Raw genomic sequence first — 24,709 nt, 5'->3', positions numbered from 1 at the left:
CCCCACCTTATCAAGTTCATTAGTACGCCCCCAGAATTCAGAGCAAGAGTTGTTAATCTCAAGGAAGGGCAATCACCTAAACTATTTATACTGCCACGAAAATGTTAAAATTTTAAAATTTCCCTAAATATATTCATTGATAGTGTATAAAATAAAAAATAAATATATTAGTATATAATAATTTCTAATTATCTTACTACCTGATTTGGAAACTTTTTCTCCTGTGCAAATAACAGTTGTAGACTCTTTTGGTATTTTTTCACTTTTTTCTTCTGAGGATCTCCGAGGTAAAACTGGTTGTCCCATCTTTCGAAGAGGAGCTAGCTGCCATTTTTTGATTTCACTATCTCTACATTCTGATGAGCTTTTGCCTTCACCAGATTCCTGGAAAAAACAGCATTTAATTCATTAGAATGAAAACTACTAAACTATCTTTAATCATAAAGCAAGCCTCAAGAGTATGTGGATGAAAAAAATTAAATCTAATTAGTATTACAACATATTGTGATATCAAACATATTCCATTCTTTAGCCCAGTAACTGTTCAAAGGGTTTCAATCAGTGCTATATACCTAAGTCTGGTACCATGTTTGGCACACAAGAGAAACTTAATAAATGGTTCAATATAAAATCTAAGGATATGACGTAATATTTAAAAAGCAAATTCCACAAACTAAAATTAGATTCAACAGTTCCAAATAAGATTCAACAGTTCATCATCAAAAAGAAAAGGAAGCCGTAATCACTCAGATAGCACAAGCATTTACAAAGTCAGACTAACCTCAGTTCCTGCTCTGATTCAGAGAATGACAGAGGGGTTTCTCAAAACATTTACAATATTAATGTTTTATAATGTCTTTTCAGACAAGATGGAGACAGCTCAGCTAAATGACAATAAGCTATATCTCTAAATGGCCAAGAAATTGTACCCAAGACGTGATGATTAATAGTTAACGATAAATAGTAGCTTTCCAAAGGCGTGCTAGAAACTGTTCTCAGTGGAGCTCTCAGTTCTATATTATCAACTATTTTGGTGCTAATCAAATCAACAAAGCAATAGCAAAGGTGAGGACGTAAAATGACTCAAACAGCCTTGGCAGACGGAAAATGTCAGATGCCACAAGGATTTGGCAAATTGGAACTTAATCTAGATTTGTCATATAAGGAGGGTCTAAAAGAACTGAGTTTGTAAATAATAGAGAAAATTTTGGAGAAAACATGCTTATGCTCTTCAATCTGAATGGCTGGACTAAAAGATTCCCAAAGTTCCTTCCAACTCTACAATTCACATTCGTTGTCTTCTGGATTATTACACTTGACCATTCACATACATTTGTTGCCACTGTGTTTCCTCCCTAGCACTATCTATTAAGAATAACAAATCAATGATTAGAAAAATAGCAGGTAATACAAAAGGAAACAATGAAAATAAAGAAAATTTAATCAGACGAAGTGCTGTGTCCTTTATACATTTCTTTTGTAACTGACTAAATATCTTGAAATTTCTATAGTCATGCACCTCATAATGATGTTTCAGTCAACGATGAACCACATGTATGACTGCGGTCCCAGAAGATTAATACCACACAGCCTAGGTGTGTAGTAGGCTATACCTAGACACTTCTCAGAACACATCCCCATCGTTAAGCAACACACAACTGTATCTGGAAAATATTTTTAGAAGTAGCTAAAAATATAAGATGAGGGAAAACTGTCAACTTTTTAAGAGTTCATATTTTAAGAGAAAAATTACGAGGTGAGGGTTCCAAGCAAATACTAGGACAAAGGTCAAAAGAATTAAGATTACTTTTCCTTACAAAGAGAAAATAACTCTTCCACTTGAAAATAATAATGCCAAATATGGTTTAAGGATTACTAGATATCTACAGACTGAAAAGCTTTTTAGAAAACCTTGTCAACAAGCACAATTTATACTTAACACCACAAGATCACACACACATCCTACCACAGAAAATCCAAGTTCCAAACTATAGACTAGAAATAGCACAAGACTGTAAGAAATAAGACCTGCATATTCTGAAGATGTCATTACCCGGCTTCACCACGACTGCCAAAATATTTCAAATAAGAACTCATTGCTTTTATGGAAAAATAAATTTGAAAATGTACACTAGAACAATGAAACCTAAAGAGAAATTCCAAAGTCTCATGGTCAGTCCATATGTTCTTAAATAACAAGAGAATGCATGAATGAGAAGCTCACCCGTTTTAAAATTTTGACCTTGTGCTTCACTGTATCATCTACATATTTGGCTTTGTCATTTGTTGGTGTGTGCTTTGATAACCCAAGCTTCTCATGTTCCATTGTTTTATCTTCACTATGGACTTCAACTTTAGCTTGGTTTTCCAAAATATCTGGATCTACTATTTCAGTCTTTTTATCTTCTTCAGCACAACATTTCACACACACATATTCTTTGTCTTCCTCTCCCATTTGCTGTGCTTGGGAAAGACTTAACCCAACACAATCACCATGAAACCAGTCATCACATCTCCCACAGCCAACCATAAACCTGGGGGGGAAAAAAAAAACTTTAACTTGATATATTGTCTTAAAAACCAATGTCAAAAGTGACCCTAAATTATATTTTCCGTATTTTATTTTCTGATATTTTGCACGTTTTCCATCTTTACCCATTCTATCAGTTCAACATGGACAAAGTTTTCAAAGAAAAGAATATGCTATGAAAATGGAAGTTTTAAGAAGTTAAACATTTCCCCTCTGGTATGAATGAGAAAATACTGGGGAAGAAAAAGAAACAACAAACAACTCCATAAGGATGAAAATAAAGGGCAACTGACCTTTTATAAACTAAATAGAATAATAAAATACAGAATAACGGTATTTCTCCACTGAGAAGTGGTAAGACCTGTGATAAATCTGATCACAGACAATCCATCAAAGTTACATTTACCTGAAATCATGCATAAAATAGAGAACCATTTTTCTAATGAATCCTCTTAAATGACCAAAAAACCCAGATAGCAACAAAAATGCAGCTCAAAAACTAACATAAAGGAGTCTCTCAAATTTTCTTAACACCTTAAGTATGTAACTATTCTTTGAGCTCAAAATATTATGGCTCACGGTGTCTCAATGATTTAGCTGAAGAATCTTGCTACTTACTTACTTACTGACCATGTGCTTTAGATAATAAACTTGCTTTCCCAAATAAAGATCAGTATTGTATCTTAACATGAAAATATTAACATTCAGGCTGATTTTTTTTAAAATTTCCGATCTCCTTATAAAAGTTTTCCCCTTTTTTTATCTAAGAAATAATTTCACTACCAATGAAGTCCAGGGACATGAGATTTATGACCCTAAAAAGCTTCTGTTTTTCTAACTTAGAATATCTTGAGTTACTTTTGAATAAAACGGCAACTCAGCTGTATAAATGGCAATTTGAGGGATAAATTATCTTTTTTACATACTTTTCAACTCATCATAAGGAAAACTACAAAGCTCACAACCACATTTAACATTTTCCTCTTTTCTTCTTCAGGTTAGTAATTTTTGGTGTTTGAAAGATTAAGATAGGGGATTTAAGTATATTCTTTAATGATTTAAAGACTCTGTGCTGATTTTGATAAGAATAGTGGCACCAGCAAGTGTCAAAACTCCTTTTAAAAACCTGTGGTCCAATAGAAAGATGAGAGATATAGCTAACATATATCAGAGCTGTTTCAATGTCGGAACTATAAAAACCAGAAGACTGAGTTTGAATCCCTACAGGGTATCTGGAAGAGTCAGACCTCATTCCTCATTCCTCAATAGCAGTACTCTCTCCTATTTCTCGTGTGCCTTGCTATTGTGCACCACATTACTGCTGTGCATTAAAGAAACTTGACTTCCTCATGTCTACAATTTACCATCCTTTATCCTGAACGATAATGCCTATGTTGGCTTTATCAGACAGGTCGTCATCTCCCCAATGATTCATTTGATTTTGGCGGGAGGGAGGGAGGAACTCTCATGCTTTACTTTTTTTTAAAAAAAGAGAAAGTTTTGGATTCAGAAGCCTAGTAAGAAAACCTTCAAACAATGTGATATCTGCTTGCAAACAGAAACGGATTTTCAAGCTTTGGGGAGATTTTAGATGGGCCCATGTTTCAGTTATACAGATCTTCCAGTCAAGAAAAAAAAAAGTTTGAAAAATACAGGTGCTTAAAAGTTCTTCTATTTCAGGTTGGAAAGTCCTAAGAACTGCTACTTCTTGAATGCAACTATCTAAGATGAACGTCTTTGAAATACTGAAGGAAACCTAATGGTGATTCCCCTTTATTTCCACATTCAGAATTGCTCTACGAATCTTCAATGCAAGGCTGGATAGTTGCAGTGAGACACTACTTAAAAACCCACACTATGACCATGGCCATGCTTTTGCCCCAAATCCGATTCTAAATACCAGGTTGTAAAGCACATATTAACGAATTTCAAATTTTTATTTGATTTGACCAAAGAGTAGTTTTATGATCATGAAGCTTATTACTTTACCATGTCTCGTTTTACTTTAGAAATGTTTTCTCAAACTTGAGGGTCTAAAAAGCAAATCTCTACTGCCATTTACAGATGTATCTTAACAGTTTAGATTTTATGTTAAAATAATGTGGTTAAATAAAATTCTTAGACTTCAAGGGAAAAAAAAATGACATCAATAAGAATAATTTCTGTATTTCCTAGGGGAAAACATAATTGACTTGAAAGTGAAATTGATTACCCAAAAACGTAAATATGGATTACTTTTAGGTCTAAAACTTAGAAGTACTATGAACTTTACGAACCATACTTAAAAAAAAATGGCCTATCACAAAAAGAGAGAAGATATTTTCTTCTCTTTTCATATTATTCTTCATGGTTTTAAAAATGGGAATGGGAGGGTGGATCACATAGCTAACAGATTACTCCTCCATTGTCTTCTCTGTCCTTGAATTTCTGATTACCAATACGGAAAACCACATCAGTAAAAGATTATAGCCTGGATATTAAATCTTTCATTCAAAAAAAAAATCAGTGCTGTGTGGAATTCAGCTCTGATCAATTAATTGAACCAAGTCAGCATGAATCACTTAAATGGAAGAGTCCAGAAAAATTTATGTTGTGTCCTCCCACTGTTACATGTTCATACACAAAATTTAAAATAAAGGTAACAAACTAAACTAGATCTACTATAAGATAACTAAAAACTAATTTAAAACTCTAATCCTAACTCTGATCATTTTGGCATAAGCCAAAACATATTCTTAGGAAATTTTCAAGTTTCTTCAAAGTAAACCAGAGAGGCAACATTGAGATGTCCTGTTCCTAGCAAACTCATGTCACGAATCCACTAACAATGGAGCTGTTAGGAGATGGGCCTGCAGCTCTGACCACTCCCTTCACATGACAATCCAGGCCATGTTACTGTGAACATATTTGTACTCATTCTTCTCTAAGATGAAAGGATTCTGTTCCACAGAAACACTTTTGTCACTAACAATCTAATCTGCAGAGAAAAATACTTATCAAACTCTTACAATCTTAAGAAAAACTGGTATCATTTATTCAAGGAGAAAACTTCCCTCTCAGAAAAAGGTTTCTTGTTTGAATAAAAAGCTATAAATCCATTCTAAGGAGATTTTTGTTTGTTTGTTGTTAAATTTCATTCAATATACTAATCTTTTATAACTGGGCAAGAAAGTGTAATACGAACTAAAGACACAAACGTCTTCTGCAGAGGTAGGAATATGAGAAACTACAAGGCAGATGATATGAAACGAACCAAGACGTCCTCCTTCCAAAGTCACTGACTTATGTTGAAGAGTTCAAAGATCACATTTAACAAAAACGAGTATTACATAGTCTACTTTTTAAAATAATGAATATACTTGTTATAAGGGTGAATCAGGAAAACGAATGGAAGCAAAAAAACCAGCATGACGTGTAGTTAAGAGTCAATACCTACTGCCTTCAGGGCATGTTTGGAACTTGCTTATGGTCAAATATTACATTTAGCCATGCCACGAACAAGCCTATATTAAAAAACATTAATTTCCCACTGGAAGTACGCACAGGAAAGCTAACCTCAGTGGCAATATGGGTAAAATGCTAAAGAGTTAAAATAGTCTACAGGAGCACAGCTGCTACAAGTGCTGGAAAATGTCATATTAACAAATAGCTTTCAGTGTGGCTAGCACATGAGACCACAGAGACGGATGAAAATGATTTCCAGATATGCCTTCCTAATAAATTCATACTCTTACACATGGATTAAAACAGGAAAATCATGCTGCATGACAGGTGCATTTTTTGAGCAACCTCAGCGTATACAAGCACAATGCATATAAGCAGTAGTGAAGACTAGTTAATATGTAAAGAAAACACAATCAGCTACTCAGGCTTCTTTATTCACAAAATAAAGTAATGTGAAATGCTATGTGATGTGAAAGGCTGCTTCCAAAACAGATTGTTTGCAGTGTTATATTATTCATGTCAATACACAGGGTGAACTTAAAAACCCTACACATCTAATATTCTAAGTCATCTTCCAGACTGCGGCAAGGAAGCTTTAGGTTTTATAGAGTAGATCCAAAGGGCAGTATTAGGTAAAAAACTGCAGGACTTAATACAATGTTCATTTTAGGAAAATAACTGTGGATGTTGGTGAAGTGACTGTCATCATAAAAAGCCTGGGCAAACTCCTGAGGACCTAGCCGTCAGAACAGAAGTTTATCTATAAAAAAGCTAAATTATGACATATTTAACATGGCTTCCAACTCCAGGCCAAGTGTCATCTCGGAAGCTCGCTCACTCTAAGGCCACATGCCAATGTGATGATTTTTAGAAGATTCTGGCAGGGAGAAAAGGGCTGGTTTAAAAGAGCACTTAAACTAGCACCATCCAGCCCTAATTCTCTTAGGTCTGAAAATTTATCAGGCTCACTTTAGAATATCTGAAGAAGGTGTTTTAAATAAAAAAGCATGAAGAACACGTAAGTGAGGGCGAATTAGCACTATATTCAAACAAGTCACAATCTGTAAAAATGGAATATGGTGTTATAAAGTAACTACTGACACTAAAAATAGGCCACAGGCTGAATCACAAATGAAGAAATCCTTTGACATAAAACTTAATTTTTACAGAATAGCCCCAAGACCTCCCAACCTCTCCCCAACCACCACCACCCCCCCACACACCAAAATAATCTATTACAACATACTTCACTCAATTGTCCCTCCCTAAAGAGTTTCATTTCTATGTAATCTGATAGTGCTGGGAAAAGTCATTCTAACATTTACTTTGATGAGTAAGAAGATTACAATGGGCAAGTTACAGTGTTCTTTATCCTAATAATGGTGATGGAAGTTCAACAGCCATCTGAACACTTGAACAGGATAATCTCGTAGCTGCAAACTCCACTTCATCTCGTTTTCCTTTTCTTAAAAAGCAGGCAAACAAAAATTACATGGGGGGCAGAGGGGCAGCAGTGTCATAAAATATAAAACACTGAATCCTAAGGAAAGGAATGCCGAAGAGGAGTGCTAAAACCACTTCTTAAAAGATTAGAATTCACAAGAAATCCTTCAAATCACTAAAACATTCAAAAAAGAAAGAACTTTCACTCCATTCCATGTTACATACACAATTCACCTGAGTAATTAACAGTTTTAGTTATCAAATTTCATTCCAAGGTCAAGTTTGATGAAATGGTAGTGTTAAGTCATAGTATGCTTCATTTTACAAAAAAAAAAAAATCTTCAAAAGAAAAATAGAATTTCCATTACGACCTTCATATTTTATTACTAGTTCTTCTCAAGCCAAATAAAATAATATATAACTTACAGACCCAAAGCAGTGTAACAATTTTCTGATTAGCAGAAAGTTTCTTTTTCAGATGCAATGACTAAATTACACTAACAGGTTACAATGACAAAACACTTCCATATATACCAGACGCTAGTCAGGCTATGCTTTTAAAATGTTCTAGGATGATATATTTGTAAATTCAGTGGCTCCATCTTTCTATCATTTATCCAGGATTGATGAGGGGTTTTGCTTCTGTAAACGTCCTTGTATATGAAATAATTTCTCTCTACAACAAGTTCTCACACTAACCCCACCCTAGAAAAAGCAATTTCTCTTCGCTATACACATCACACATGCACACACACACACACCTGTTGCCATGTGGTTTTTTGCAAAACCCACACTGCTTGCTGGGAGTCCACATGTATTTGCTTTCCAAAGCAGAGCCCTGCTCGGAGCCTTCTCTCTTCACGGTCGCTATGTTGTCTGGAATGAACAACGGTGGCTCATCCAAAGAAACACTTCTGCTGCTTCTTCTTTGGCGGGGTTGCAGGTTCTTCTCAGATTTTTTTAGTTTCAATTTATCCTCCTCCTTCAAATGCTCTACACCACCGGCATGTTCTAGCTCTTCCTTCCCGTGGCTACTGGTCTTCCCTGCTGGGGCCGGCTGCTGCGGGGGCTTCTGGCACTGCTTCTGGCTGGACGGTAACAAATGTCCAGTTGGTGTGGGATGAGGAGGCTCCTTAGAGCAACCGGGGTGGCCGTGAGGCTTCTCACTCAAAGAGGGAGTGAAGGGTTTGGGCATCTGTACTGAATTTTGATCCTGTGATGTTTTTTTCAATATAGAATGAGCTTGATTTTTCACAGATTTAACCCCAGAATTGCAACTCTGAATCTTTGCATCCTTATCAACTTGTTTTTTTCTCACTTTGACTGGCCTATGAAAATTTTGCTGAGATTCTGGTTCATCAGCATTTCGTTTCACACTTTTCACGTTAACTTTAGTTTTGTTATGCATTAATTCATGCTTTACTACCACGCTTTTTTTCAGAGTATCTGTGGTCACGTTTTGCTTAGAATGAACTACGGGTTTTGTATGTTTGGATTTCACGTTTTTTGACTCTAAGCAAGAAACACTACTTGACTGGCTGCTTCTATCATCCTGAAGGTTTGCTGTTTCATGAGACTCCATTTTAACACTTTCAACAATATTCAACTGTGTTGAATTGTGGTCAGGTGCATCACAAATAGCACTTTCTAAAATATTACTTTCTGGTTGAAAAGCACTAGTGTTAACCATCTCTAAGTTTAATTTATTAAATTCAGTGTTCTCCAACTGCTTATCATTAGACTCTGTGTCTTTACAATAACCCAATGATTCTATTTCATGTCTATGAAGGGAGTTTTTAGCTTTATCAGCAACTTCCATGTTATTCTTCAATTCCAAATTACATTCATTTACTTCATCTAAAGAACTAGATAAATCTACAGGGTTCTTTTCTGTCTTATTTGGACTTGTACAAGCAGCAACACCAGAAACAGCAGCACAAGATGCAGGTTTCTCAATAATTTGGTCATCTGCGTGGGATAATTTTACTGTCTCCTTTGACTCTTGTTCAACTTTTCCCTTTGCCCTCATTTCTTCAATGATAGTCTCATCCATTTTATCTGAAACAGAATCATTCTGTTCATGTTCTTCTTTATCTGAAAACTTAAACAATGGGGTACTAACAGTATTGATTTTACATTCCATCAGAGCTTCATTTTTCTTTCCTTCAATACTGACACAAGTTTCTGAAAGGAGTGGACAATTTAATTCATGAGATGGCACATTTGCTTCTCCCTGATTATTACATTTCTGCTTAGACTCTAATCCAGCTTCATCCTTCATTTCAAGACAAGATGACACTGAAGAATGACCTGAAGACACTGACACTTCTGGTACCACTTCACTTTGTCCAATATGTCGGCTGCTCCTTCTGCTCTCTTTATGGTATTCAGGTTTCGGTGAAGTACAAACTTCTTCTTTAATCTGACACCTTTCTGGTTGTTTCACCCCTGCTTTAGGGGCAGACACAGTCTTCCCAGATGCTTTTTTTGTGCTATTTAAAGGTGCTGCATTTGAACGCTTGGCAATAGTGCTTTGTCGCAAACTTCTTACTTGTTCTATCACAAGGGAAAAAATAAATAGAAATAACTTAGCTATTTTGCAATGTGTCTTTATTTCAATACAATTTATAATATATCACTTTATTCTGAGCTATAAAATTTATTTGATCATTTCAATGAAAATGGACTGACCAGATACTCATGATGGTGACCGTACACATACATATGTTAAATTTTTTATTTATCAAAGTTCTATAAATTCTGGTTGGGGGAAAAAACTTCTATAAACCTCAGACTAATATTATACCTTACCACGAGAAAGAAATGTTTTCATCAAGTCTCTGTTCTGTAATAAGTAAGCTGTGAGTAAAATAAGCAAAATGAGCTTCCTTTACATTAATGCCTACCTTAAAGTAAGATTGTCATACAGTGTTAAACATTAAATATTTTAAAATATATAAAGCCAAACAAATTCAGGTGCCAGTAAAATCTGAACTAAACCACCTATCACAAACAGGATCTGTGTGAATTTCAAAGCACGGCCTCAAAAGAACTCTAATTCCTGTGTGATTGTGCTTCTCTTCCATCACCATTTTAGCATTCAAGCTATTCCTAAGAGAAGAAATGAAATACACACTAGAGTACTAGACACAGATCAACAAAAAAAGAAACAATTAAAAAGATTTGAACCACGAAAATGCATCATATGGGAAAAATGAGTAAAGTATGAAAATTGAATAAAGCTTCCCACCTTTAACAATACTCCTAACAAGCAATCTATTAAATAATGAGTTTTTCGTCCTTTCTCTATCAAGATACATCCTCCAGGGGAAGGAGAAACAGAGTGAAAAGAAACTGGAAAGAAAGAGAGCTAAATAATTCACTAAGCAGAAAAACCACCCACAACTCGAAATATAAAATAAGAAGCTATTTCCAAACCCATGCATATCCAATAACTCTGAATCAACTCTGTATGAAAATGGAACACACCAACTAAAGAAAAAAGTCTCCTTCTTTCCAATGCAAAACTCTATTATGTGCCAATATTTAGAACATTTTCCTAATTTGTCATATTAGCACCAAATGGTGAGACTCTTAAAGGAGGTATCATATGTCCTCATAAGCGTCCCAGTTTGAACAATAAATTACGTGGTCATCCTAATCTTAGAGACCCTAATTACCCCAGGACACGGCACGATATTCGGTCATTAGGTAAGTACTCAACAACTTTGAAAAATCACTTAGTGGATTATAAATTATTACATGCTCAGATATATAACATTTTTAAATAACTAAGATTTTAATGGTTTATTATCAATATTTAGATGTTTTTAAAACTCTGAAGACAGTTTGTAATAATTTAAAGCTCCACTTTATTTATCTGTCCTGAAATAAAATAAATGAACTTTTAACACCCATTACCTAAGTGACCGCTAAAAATGACAAACGAATAGCATATTCAACTATGAAGGTATTCAGATAAAAAATTGTTTTCCAGGGACTGGCCCCATGGCCGAGTGGTTAAGTTCTCGCGCTCTGCTGCAGGCGGCCCAGTGTTTCGTTGGTTCGAATCCTGGGCGCGGACACGGCACTGCTCATCAAACCACGCTGAGGCAGCGTCCCACATGCCACAACTAGAAGGACCCACAACGAAGAATGTACAACTATGTACCGGGGGGCTTTGGGGAGAAAACGGAAAAAATAAAATCTTAAAAAGAAAAAAAAAATTGTTTTCCAAAAGTAACTGATTTATTGAGCAAAGGATAAAGTCACATTTTCTCCTTTAAATATAAACTGCCTTAGTTTGAAGCCTGGCTGTATAGGCCACGCACTACCATTACTTGTCTATAACGTTCATTCTATTCTTTTCATTAGGTCACAAGCGTATACCAAATAGCTGAATTTAAAAAACTGATTAACAAATATAAATTGAGGAAAAGATGAAAAGACGATAAAGTAAACATATGCATCTAAGTTAATCTACTTCTCAAAACTCCACTAAAGCTATAGAAAAGGCATCCATCTAAAAAAAAAGAAAGAACAGCAGAAGGAAGAAACAGTGACAATTTTGGAAGCTAAACAAGAGATGATCAAGAAGTAACTAACGTTGGAGATCCGAAAAGAGAGAAACACTAAGCTGCCAGTGTTGTCAAGAATCACCACCATTAATACCTCAAAAGGCTTAGGAACTGGTGACCCCAGATGATTCTAAAGTAGGGACAAGAGTAGGTAGTTAAAATAAGGATGAGCTGAAAGCTGTTTAAGCAGCAGTTGGACTGCTAGCTCCCTCTCCCTACTCCATCTCTTGGGTAACTGCCCTTCCCTGCTCCTAATCCAAGACTAGAAGTTTCTTCTCTGGAGAGGGTAAAACAGGGTCCCTAGACTAAAGAAAACCAGGCACAGGTAAGAGTGGCACTAAAGTATACAAAATTTGTCAGATAGAGTGAATTTGTATACTGAAAGCTGAGACGCCCCAGTCAGCTCTCTACAAGGGCTCCCATAACATGCTAGCAATCTAACAAGCTAAAGGGAACAACAAATTCTGACACCAGGGAGTCCTTCAAAAAACAACATAGCTAGATCAGCATACAGGGAGGCTCACAGTTGACAAAACCAAGCCCAAACACTTAAAAGGTCCCATACAGTTTTAGTTCTCTACTCTTAAACATAAGCCAACATTCAAGAAGATATTGCATCCATGAAACAAGACCAGAATGCTACAAAAAGGACTATTCCCCAAACAAAAAAAGAACATTTAGAAATTATAAATGCAAAACTTGATGGAAAAATTAGAGAATAAATGTGAGAAAATTTTAGCAAGTAGAGGAAAAAAACAAAGAGGTGGACAGCAGGCAAGATTAAAAAAATGGAAGGGCCAGTCCCTGCTATCTAATACTTGAATAACAGGAGTTCTAGAAAGCAAAGAGCTAAGAAAATAAAGAAGGGAATTGTCAATGAAATAATTCAAGAAATTTCCCTGGAAGTGAATAATAAGAGCTTTTAAACTAAAAGAACCTCCTGAATACCCAGCTCAATATATAAAATACACCTAACACCATGAAGCATTATGAGAAATATCATAACGCTAGAGCTGAAGAGGAAGATTCCACAAACTTCCAGAAGAAAGTGGGTAACATAGCAAAAAAAAATAAATCAGAATAAATTTCTCAACAATACCAAATTAGAAGAAAACGGAGCAACACTTTCAAATTTCTGAAGGAAAATGATTTCCAACCTGGAATACTATGCTCAATCAGACCATGATTCCAACACAAAAAGAGATTAAATACACATGCAAACATACGAGGTTTAAAAACATTTATCTCCATGTTCCTTTTTCTCACAAAACTACTGGAAGAAGTGTGTCACCAAAATGAAGGACTTAAACCAAAAAGAGAAAATAGGAAATGCAACACAGAAGAGAATCCTCAGAAGAATGGGACAGGGAGATCCTGGATAACAGCTATGCATCGGGCTTCACACACCAGTCCACACAGGAGTGGACCAGAACGCTCCAAAAGATACTGCTTCAGTAAAATGAAAATGACAGAACATCTGATATGCACAAAAGTCTTAAGAAAAGATTTAGACAACTGGCAGAATAGCTGGGGTATAATTACTGACATGTACACAGGAAACTGTGTACAAACACAGAACTATAAGCAAATGATCAACAAAACCAATTATTAAATCAGAAGACAAAAAGCTGGATAGGAAAAGTAACCGTAGTTTATTAAATGGATCATCTCTAAGAGCATATAGAGTCACTATAACATAAATAATTACTACTGATCTAACAAAATGTATGAGAGGGATGAGAAAATGTACTTTGTGTGATGGGGATGAGAGGAGAAAAGAATGCTACATCTTTGCCATCTGGAGTGGCAAGTCAATAAATGCCTATATCAGAATAATCAAAAAGCAGCAATATACATACATTATACTTAGAGATACGGAAGGAAATACCTAACATTAAATAAATCAGCTCAAAGAGTTAATAGTGGTTTCCTCTGGCAAAAGGGAAATACATAGTGGGGTGGTGAGCACTGGAAACGTACAGAACTAATCAATTCTTTTAATTACGTGAATGTACAATTTCAATAAAAATGTTTAAAAAATTATACCAACAAATTGATACAATCTCAAAATTGATCATTATCAAAATTAGCAAACACCAAGAAAATATGACCTCTGCTCAGAAACTTTACAACCTATCCTATCTGTCCTTACATCTTTGATTTTCTAGCTGGACTTCTTTGGAAGCATTACCTTGTGCCATTAAACGAGGTGATTTTCTTGGTGATCTCACTGAATTTTCTTCCACTTTGTCCCTCAAGTTCCTGTTAGGTAAAATCAGTTCTTCTTCATCAATGGTATCATTGCCACTTTCTTTAACAACTCCTTCATCCATAATATCGTCAAGACCAACCACTAGAAAAAAAACAAGAACAACAAAAAAAATTACTTTAAAAAATATTGGGGATGTTAAGTATTTAAAGGTAGTACAGAAAACATTGTGAGACAGTTAAATGCAATAGTATGTAGTCCTGAAAATCTACGTCTATTCCTAATACATGATATTGTCACCACCAACCTCCCAATTCAGTTTTACAAACTTCTACCTTATGAGGTAGCTAGTCAAAGAGAAGATTAGCTATAATCTTTCTTGATTTGACCCCCACTATCACTCTCACTTATCATTCACTGCACCTTTGTGCACATAATAAGCAACTATAGCTGGAGTACTCAACTATCCAACTTTGGTTAACGTAGTACAAAAGAATTTAATACCCTAAAAAGCTTGTGATTCTAGGTTCATGCTAGAACCAAAAGACTCTAGTTCTAACTAGAATTCTACTAAAGACTTTGTGCTATATGTGTGAGAGTAAGTAATGTAGACATAGCTTTGAGTGGTAGCAAACACACACACACACACACACACACAGAGAGAGAAATGAAAAACATAATGTAACTTCCCCCACCCTCAAATGCCAGGGAAAATGGTGTTTAATATAGCTACATAATTAAATTACCTTTACCTAGTCCAAAGAGAGACAGAGTCATCATTTAATGGGGGGAGGACGAATATGGAAAAGGACTGGGGGACACCGAAGAAAATATAAACACTGTATTTATATTGTCATTGGGTTTATTTCCGTATATAACAAATGTCACTTAACTAGCTGACATACATCAATTCTAAATGTACAATTGTATGAAATCTTGTAAAATGCACACGACTATTTAGATCAGAAGGCCTGGACTCAAATCCCTCCTAAAACACTTAAATAAAACTTAACCAAGTCGCTTAACCTCTCTATCAGTTTATCTCTAAAATGAGAGTAACAATACCTGTCCTACCTACCTCACAGAGCTGTTGTGAGGATCAAGTGAGATGATGTATGAGAACTCACTTTGTAAACTTTAGAGCACTATACAAATGTTAGTTATTATCTTCATCCTAGGGGTTAGAAGGAACCTCAAGAAGTTATCTAGTCCTCATCTCTGTATCCAAGTAGAACTTCATTTAAAAGAGCTCAACAAGATAGTGGTCTATCCTAAAATTTAAAGAGAACAAAATTCTTCATAAATATACTTTCAAATGATACAATACTTTTGAAGAGCAATTTGACGACAGAATTACGAAACTGCAAATATACTTTGACCAATAAATTATAAAGAAAAGAAGAGAGAATGGATTATGAAAACATAATGCTGGCTAGAAAAACATAACGTGATCCTTGTTAGTAACAAGCAAATCAAACGCGTGTCTATGTACATTTAGACAAACAGAAAAAAAGATTAGCAGGAAATAGATTAAAATTATATCAACAGTTATTCTATAAAAGATAAGAATATACTTTTTTCCTGTTTCCCACATTTCCTGCTATATGCATGTATTACTCTCAAATATAGAGCCCATGCTTTTAATCACTATGCTACGCGCTAAAAGTTTACAGAAGAATGTGCTTTAGGAAAATTCATCAGGACTCATTTAAGATATAACTAGTGGAGAAACAGGTGGGGAGCTCAGTTAGAAGTCTATTCCACCACGATGGAATACTTAAGTTGCCACACATCCACACACTCTCAAGGAGTCTTTAACATTAGATTAATAACTCCTCCATGGTCATTTAAAAAAGCAAAATTTAAGATACTTCAATTTTATATAAAAGCATATATACAATATATGCATTACAATATATGCATAGAAATGGATAGGGGGAAAAGCACCAAAGTGTTATCAGTGATTATCTCTAGCGGTAAGGCAGATAAGGAATTTGTTATACTGTCTCTGTTTTCCACATTTTCTACAATGAGCATATATTTTGTACTGTAATAAAGAGAGAAAGGAACAATTCAAGAGAGGAAAATAGGCCAGGAGAAAAGCAATTAAGGCCTGGTTAACAGCATTTGCTGGTAGGGAGTGAAAAGGTATGTTATAAATTTTAGGGCTACACCGCAAAGCAGAATCAACAGAATTTAGCAAGCCAAACCCAAAGGTCAATTTTTAGGTTTTCTCTTACTGTGTTTCCTCACAGCATCAGACAGAGCTGGCCCTTCTCCCCTTCTTGAATGCCCTTCTCCTCACTTAGTTAGCTTCTGGACATCACAGCCTCCTATCTCACTAGCTGTGCGTGTCTCAATATCCTGTCATAGAGCCTCCTCTTCTTGCAGATGTCTACACACTAGACAACTTAGGGTTCACTCCTCCCATCTCTCTTCTTTACACTCACTAAGTGATCTCACCCAGTCCCATCTATACTCGGATGACTCCCAAAGTCATCCAGCCCCAAGCTCACAAGTGACCTCTGACATAGTGTAATGTGACATCTCCACTAGGTTGTCTAACAAGTAACTCAAGCTTAAGATAGTGAAAATAAACACTGATTCCAGCCAGTCCTCCTCCCCTCAACAAAACTGCCCCTCCTAGACTATTCCCCGTAACAGAGCCTCGATTTACCCAGTTGTTCAAGCCTCAAACTCCAACGCTCCTTAGCTCCTCTCTCTCGTATCCCACATCCAAGCAATCAGCATATCCTGCTAGCTCTATCTACAAAACGTGTCACTCATCCAACCATCTACCACCTCCACAGCTACCATTCCACTCCAAGTCACTTATCAAGACTACAGTGTAGTCTTCTATCGTCTTCTGTGTCCCAGGTTCCTTTATTGCCACCCCCACATACACACTCTTATACACACACTGTTTATTCTCCACAGTCATCACTGTGATCCTTCTAATACAGTAAGTCACATCACGTTACCATTCTTCTATTCGAGACCCTCCAAATTCTTGCCAACACACTTAGACTTGTGTCAAAAATCCTAGCCAGGGCCCACAGGGTCCTGAGATTTTTCCCCAGCCAACTTGTCTGACTTACCTCTTATCACTCTACGACGCACTCTGCACCAGTGACGTCGGCCTTTCCTGAACACAGGAAAGCAGAAGGCCACCTCAGGATCTTTGTAGTTGATATCCCTCACTCTCTTACTTAATTCAGGTTCACTCAAATATCTTAATCACCTTTTCAGAGAAACCTAACCATCTTATCCAAAACAGCACATACTCCCATCACTGTCTACTGACCCTTAGGGTGCTCTATCTTTTAAAACATGTTTCACTACCCAATTAAATATCTAACCATTTATTAACTACCTTCTCCACTAAAATGTAAGCTCCGCAAGTCAGGGACTTTGTCTCTTATTAGTTCCTCCAGAACCTAGAACAACTATCTGGTATATTGCAGGTCTATATTTGCTGAATGAAAGGATTAGGGGAAAGAAAGGACTGGGAAAATTTAAACCTAAGCGAGAGAAAAATGTTTCCATTAACCAAAAGAGAGGTTGGAAAGAACAAATGTGGAAGTAAGGTAATGACTTCACTTTCTGGATACACTGATGACATGAAGAAAAAGAGCAGGCAGAAGAAGCATCAAGGTAACTTGAAGGGTCAGGACAATTTCAAGGAAGCAGGGATCAGAAAAGTGAACTGCTACAGAGAAAAAAAGCGAAGGAGAAAAATTCACTAATTTGACACACAGAAGCAGAGGGTCACATGACAAAAGGTTGAAGAGTAAGAATGATAACTGCAGTTTCTCTTTTTTATTTGTAAGAAATTTAATGGTGAAAGATAGAAAAGGGGGACAATCTGCTGAAGGGAGTTAGAGGGACAAAAGATGATTTTTCTATGTAAGTGACAGAAATGGGGAGTGGAAGGAGGAGGAGGAGAGGTAGGGAGAGTCACCTTTACAAAGAGGGAGATGAGGGAATGAATGAGAAGGGAGAGAGAATGGGGCAAAAGAGGGAAGGGGAGGAGGGAAAAAACATCAACAGATCTGGGCGTGTCTGTGAGTGCTGGAAAATAATGCGGAAGGTAAGTCACGCCTTGAGGTCCCATCATCATGCAAAAACTTCATAAATGAACAATCTACAATTAGAATCCCTAAGACTGCATTTGAGATGCTTCTCAGAGAGATGAAATTTCCAAGAAGGCAGTCTTTTGGCACTCCTGGTCCTCCTGGCAACATATTTCCTTCATCTCAAAAAGTTCATCTTTACATTAAATCAAGCTCTATAGCGTCTCCAGCAACTCCAGGGCTTTCAGAAACTAAAGCACCTACTTAACCTCTCAGGGCTTCAAATTCTTCCATAAAATGGAAATACTACTAGCGGTCAAAGTCGCTGTGGCAATTCAGTGAACATGTGCAAAGGGCTTAGCACAGTGTCTGGCACTCAGCCCTATATTCACTGTGCACTGTTTTGTTTCACAGTCTCCCCCCTCATGAACTCCATCAAACATTAGGTCTTCCTGGTCCCTAAATTCTTTTCCTCAACTCCCCCTGGAACAAATCAACCATTAAAAAAAGTACCTGAGATTTCTTTCTTCTAATGCATTCATCTGATTAAAGTAATTCACAGTACAAAGTGAATAATCTCAGGCAAAACCCTCCCAGTTAGGTATCTGTGTTTTAAACAGTTTAAAACAACTGCTTCTGCTAAGAAAATGAACATAAGTTAAGGAGAAATCTATATTTTTTCAGAACACTGCCGATTCAGGCACCTCCCACATCTCCCCCTCCCACTACCACAATCAAATAAGAATCAGTATTTGATCCTGGACTTTTTAAAAGTGGCCATTCCTACCTATTCAATACATCCACTACAATGGGAACTCTGAGTTACCAAAGAAATGGAATGGCCTGAATTCTGTAGGAGACATGTGTACAGACATACCACGCAGAAAAAACAGTATGCTTTTTCCTCCTTACCACAGTCCAAAATTAGGTGTCATTCTCATCTGGAAATTTTGGCATAAAATCTCTAATTATCCTCAGAAATCCCTTTGAGCCTGAATTTAGATCACATAACAAAACTCCTCCCATCCCCACCCACAAATGGCCCTAATTAAACCCGCTGAGCTCCGATGCCAGTCAAGTCTATGTGAGGCCTTCCTGACACTCATGCGACTTTATTCCAGACTATTTAATTCCAATCTACCTTTTTGGGAAGAAGAGGTAAACGAGATAAAAACAGAATAAAACCAAACCATTTGCAGCTAAATTTATTGAATTTCTCAACAACTGGGCTTAGTTTAAATCACTATAGAAAACGGAGAAGCACAAGCACAGTAGCAGGCTCTCCACATCTCACCTGCTTGAACTCACGCAGGCAGTACAGAGGCCAATGCAAGTGACTCCTTCCAGGACAGTCATTTCTCTATCAGAGAAGCATTTAATGTCAGAGGTGAGAAAAAACTAAAGGGCACAATATCTTTGCAGTGTCACAACAAGAGAGGCTAGATAGCTATTTTATAGGGCTTTGTTTTGAAGTAGAAGAAAGATCCTCTTGACAGAGCCCCCCAGCGTTCTCCCTCAACAATGCAGACCACCCAGCCTCTACGTGGCCTAGCCGCCCTTCAGAGAGTTCTTTCCTTCATGGATGATTCATACATTCATTCCAAAAAGAGGCTGTGGCAGGACGTACAGCATCAAGTTGTGCATTACATACAATTAACCATTTCAGGGTCAATTTATCATTTTAGATATTAGCATGTTCCTGATGTGAAAAGTACAAATAATGCTACTATACACACATAATCTCTTTTTTTCAATTCCTTCTTTACCATAAACTTTAAAACACAGATCTACTGAGTTAAAGAAGGCAAATATATACATATTTTACTAGTCTATATATCTCATCATATGGCTTTCAGTAAAGATCATAAATGAGTGACAGTGCAAAGAGTTTCACATTAAGTCGCTGGCACTGAGTTTCAGATTTTTAAAAGAAACATGGTTACTAAAAAAGCGTGAATTCCTCAGATATATATACTTGCCTTTTTGATTTCTTTAGCTTTGCCTACTCTCCTACTCAGGTCTTAATGTGTTTGTCTCTCAATAATTTATATGGATTTTTTATATCATAGTTATATCAGTGTTACCTATTTGATGGAAGAATTCTCCCTTGTTTACCTTCTTTTGGTATAATTTGATGTCAATCTAAGTGAATTTCTTCAGAATGCTGTCTTCTGTTACTGCAATACTATTAAATTAGCCATTTTTTTCTGCTGTAATTTAACACACTCTAAAGTCTTATATTTAAATGTGCACAAATATTTCAACTTGTGCCAAACTCAACTGCATACTTTGGGAAAAGCGGATTAGTACTTCATGGAAAGAGGAAAAAGAAAGACACAGGGTCGAGAGAAGTTCCAACAGTCTGCCCTGCAGATCTCTAGTCTTCCAGGCGCTACCACGTGCCACAAGGAAAGAAGTGCACATGGCGCAGCGTCACTGCTCCCGAGCTCTACATTGACACACGCACACACACCAAAAGTCATACACCCAAATGTCATGCTTACTTCGGAGAAGATTTTTCTCTTTCTTCTTATTCACGTTTGCTAATCCATCTCACATTAAAAACGTTTTGTTGAAAAAGATTTCCTCAAAAACATGAGAATGCCTAGAAAAAGAAGCTAGGAAGATAAACTCAACAAAAACCTTTGTCATGCAGAGGAAAGGAGTTTTATGGTACTACTTTTTTAAGTTTCTCCTTTTTATCAAAGTTACACACGCACATGGGTTTCAAGACTCGTCTCCAGTTCCATAAAGTCTGTTAAGACAAACATTAACAGCCAGCACCCACTTCTCCCTCACTTTCCCGCTGCAGCTCAAGCACCTCACCGGGAAAATGTAGCAACTACCAGCCTTCACTGAGAGGCTGCCGTAAAAACTGAATTAGCTCTTGCAGCTTCTCACACCGTGCTTGATGTGCAAACCATAAGATCTTAGATACATGGCAGCCATATTAGCAGACCCTGGCAGGTCTTTTCAAACAACTTTCCACAGTCCTAAGTGCCCTTCATTTAACTGCTTCTCAACTGTCTAGACAATGTCTTATTGCCAAGATTATTCTAATCAAGCTAATACAAAAGTGAGATAGTAATCACTCCCGAAAAACTTAACATTTTAATTTCACCCTAAAAGACTATAAATTATTTAAGTTAATTCCTCTAAAAATATTTATTGAGTACATACTAAGTGTCACATGCTGCCTAGATTATTCTAGACACCAAGGATACAGAATTCTCAAGACAAGTGACCTGGTTTCATGAAGAAATAAATACCAGGAACAAGGAGGGTGGGGGACTTACACAGACTCAAATATACTTAACTTACGTATCAACCAATTGACTTTATTTCAACTCCAATTCAAACTTTAAAAAAAATAATGGTGAGGGGACTGGGTAAAACTGAAAGCTGACTGTATATCTGAAAATATTTAAGAACGCTCTTTAAATGTTTTAGGCAGGATAATATTACTGTGGTTTTTTTTTTAAATAAAGAATTCTTGTATTTTAGAGACAGATGCTGAAATACATTCTATGATTTCTGGGTTGTGCTTCAAAATAATCTTGGGGAGGAGGCAAGGAGAAGCGAGTAGGGTATAAATGAAGCAAGACCAACCACTACCTGTTGTGGCTGAGTCAGTGGTAGACGGGGGTTCATTATACTATTCTCACTGCTTGTTTGATGCTTTCCATCAAATAAAAATTCTTTTAAAAACTGTTCCCATGAAGCTTCACTTTAATGAGGGTGAAACAAATAAATAAAATATAGAGCATGTTAGATGATAAGTCCTACGAATAAAAGGAAAGAGTAATAGGGAGTAAGGAGAGGGGAACAAAGGACGCTTTGTCGTTTTAAACAGAATGGCCAGGGGAAGCGGAATACATGCACTGGTTGTTTATTACACAACACCTTCCGGCCCAGGGGGAAAGTGAAGACTGAAATCCAGGCCCCAGTCTGGCCTCCAAGTTGTGCAGAGAAGAAAGGGGTGCCTTCTTCTAACTCCCAAAAAAGGACTGTATAGGCTACAAGGAGCCTGGGGATGGCATTGCTGAGGTGAATTCAGCAAAAGCCTGAACAAGTTGAGGGAAACGCTTTCTAGATGGAAGGCATATCAAGTACCTAGAGCCTGAGGCAGAAGCATGCCCAGGAGGTTAGAAGAACAGAATGTGGACGAGGGGAAGAGAGGGAGAGAAGAGCAGGGAAAATGAGAGAGGTGCCAGAGCACACTAAGGGGGGCTGGGAGGGCACAGGGACTTCAGCTTTTTTCCTTCAAGAGAAATGGAAAGTGACCAGAGCAGTGTGAATCCAGGGTGATACTGCAATCCAACTTTTTATAGGATTACTCTTGGTGCTCTTTTAAGAATGCACTGTGAGGAATCCCCAAGGGCAGGAAACCACTTACAGGCTACTGCAATGATCCAGGTGAGAGACGGTAACAGCTAATCTCATCACAGTGGCAGTGAACAAAGTGAGAAGTACAAGCAGCCAGATTCTGGATATATTCTGAAAAGAAAGCCAACAGGATTTGCTGACCAACTGAATAGGGAATGTGAAAGAAAAGGGTAAGTAAGTAAAGAATGATTTCAAAGATTTTGCTGAGCAACTCAAAAGGAGTTGCCACATTTATAAAGATGGGGGTGACTGTAGGAAGAAGTGGTACTAGGGGAAGGGGCGGGTAGGTATCAAGAGTTCAGTTTTAGGCATTAAGCTGAAGATGCCCAATAGACACCCAAACAAGTTAAACAGAGGAGTCAGGAGCTTAGCGAGAAGTTGAGGCTAAAGGTGTGTGTGTACATATATTTGCAAGTTGAATAATAAGGAGTGTTATAAGATCGGACAGTATCACCACAAAAGTGAGTAGTAATAAAGATGCTACAATCTGAACCCTGAGATACTCCAATGTTTAGAGGTCAGGAAGACGAAGAGGAATATCACAAGAATCTGAGAGGAAAAAGACAGGAAGTTGGGAGAATAACCAAAAGAGATGTAAACCAAAGATCAAGTGAAGAAATCATTTGAAAAGGCAGAGATCAACTGAGCTAAATGCCACTGATGGGCAGAAGAAAACAGAGACGGCCTTTGGATCTGGGAGTGATGGTGACTGGTGATCCAGTGGAGTGGTGAGGAAGAAACCAGAATTTGGAGGAGAGATACTGGGAATAGAGAGCACAGAAAATTCTTTCCATGAGTTCTGCTGTAAACAGAGCAAAAACACAGAGCAATACACATATACTAACAAATAATTATAAAAGATGCTATGTGGAACACTGAAATTCAAGCATAAGAACTTCGACGGGGTATATAGTTTTAGACTTCTTTTACAATTCTACCAGGCACAGCTAAAACAAAAAGCAGAGAAGAAATCCCATCGTGTTAACTACAAACCATACCTATGGAAACAGAGAATAGAAACCTAACCTCGAAATATGAAAATCTAATTTCATAAATGTCTAAATATGTAATCAAATACAGGATATAAGGGCTAAAAATTTACCAAAGAATTTTTTTTAACTATCAGGCAATATTTATTATGAAATTAAGAAAAGTATCAAAATGCACACAGCAGATTTTCAGTTGGATTAGCCTTGTCCCATTCTTCTAAAAACAAGCACAGAAAGGCACTTGGCCACCAACCGGCCAACTCTGGAAACCATACACTGACCAGGCAAGCACTGTTAATATGAGTTTGAGTGCTCGGGGGTCCGGGAGCATTTAGTTGCTTAAGGATTAGCTTCTTGATTGTTTAAATTTTATTTTTACTTCTTAGGTTTTTTTTCCTTTTTGGTGGGATATCACTTGGGGAAATCACTGTCTCACAGTTCATTTACATAGTCCAACAATTACAGGCTCAACCTGGGTGAAAAACTAAATATGAATGCAACCACATACACACAATCTGAGGGGATACTAAAATTATTTACTAACAGTGGATTACTTTAATCTGACAAAAAGGTTAACCAATCACCACTTCAATTAATGTATACCTTTCATTTGCCATTTTTCCACTTGGAATGTACTTCACTTACCCAGGAATCTAGGATCTTCAAGAGCTGGCCACTACATCTCTTTAAGGATGCTGCTACTCTTAATGTCACCTCCACAGAGAGGCCTGCCCTGATCGGCCCATATCAAACACAACATGTCACCCACCATCAAACAAACCACTATACATTCTCTATCACCTTACACTTTACGTATAAGCTCCATAAGGACAGGGGCTTTATTTGTCTCAAGCACAACTTGTCTATGTCTCAAAAACAAGAATCCTCTAGCATTGGCAACAGTCTGGCACATGATGGGTGTATGCAATAAATATTTGTTAAATGAACAAACAGTACCAACCATTTTTATGCCAAAGCAAATCATTATACCTCACAATTGTGGAACCATGCTGTAAGCTGCTGTTGCCTGGAACATTATTTATAAGAATGTTACCATA

General features: G+C 36.9%; 1 protein-coding gene across 13 annotated transcripts in view; it reads right to left on the bottom strand.

The window, feature by feature from the left end:
- PHF3 (PHD finger protein 3) overlaps positions 1-24,709 on the bottom strand; it is a 78,309-nt gene that overhangs the window by 20,223 nt on the left and 33,377 nt on the right. For 7 of the 13 annotated variants that reach the window (XM_023625128.2, XM_023625133.2, XM_023625131.2 and 4 more), the window contains 4 exons: positions 14,186-14,347; positions 8,179-9,973; positions 2,225-2,534; positions 201-384 (listed from right to left, as the gene is read on the bottom strand). In XM_023625128.2, the coding sequence (XP_023480896.1) occupies positions 201-384; positions 2,225-2,534; positions 8,179-9,973; positions 14,186-14,347 (2,451 nt within the window). Of the gene's footprint in view, positions 1-200; positions 385-2,224; positions 2,535-8,178; positions 9,974-14,185; positions 14,348-15,281; positions 15,475-20,780; positions 20,877-24,709 lie in introns of those variants that run through there. The other 6 variants (XM_070244793.1, XM_070244796.1, XM_070244795.1 and 3 more) reach the window with 3 other exon arrangements.

The sequence above is a fragment of the Equus caballus genome, chromosome 20 (genome assembly GCF_041296265.1).
Source record: "Equus caballus isolate H_3958 breed thoroughbred chromosome 20, TB-T2T, whole genome shotgun sequence".
Lineage (NCBI taxonomy): Eukaryota > Metazoa > Chordata > Mammalia > Perissodactyla > Equidae > Equus > Equus caballus.
The sequence above is the reverse complement of the archived record's forward strand: the minus strand, read 5'-3'. Positions and strand labels throughout refer to the sequence as shown.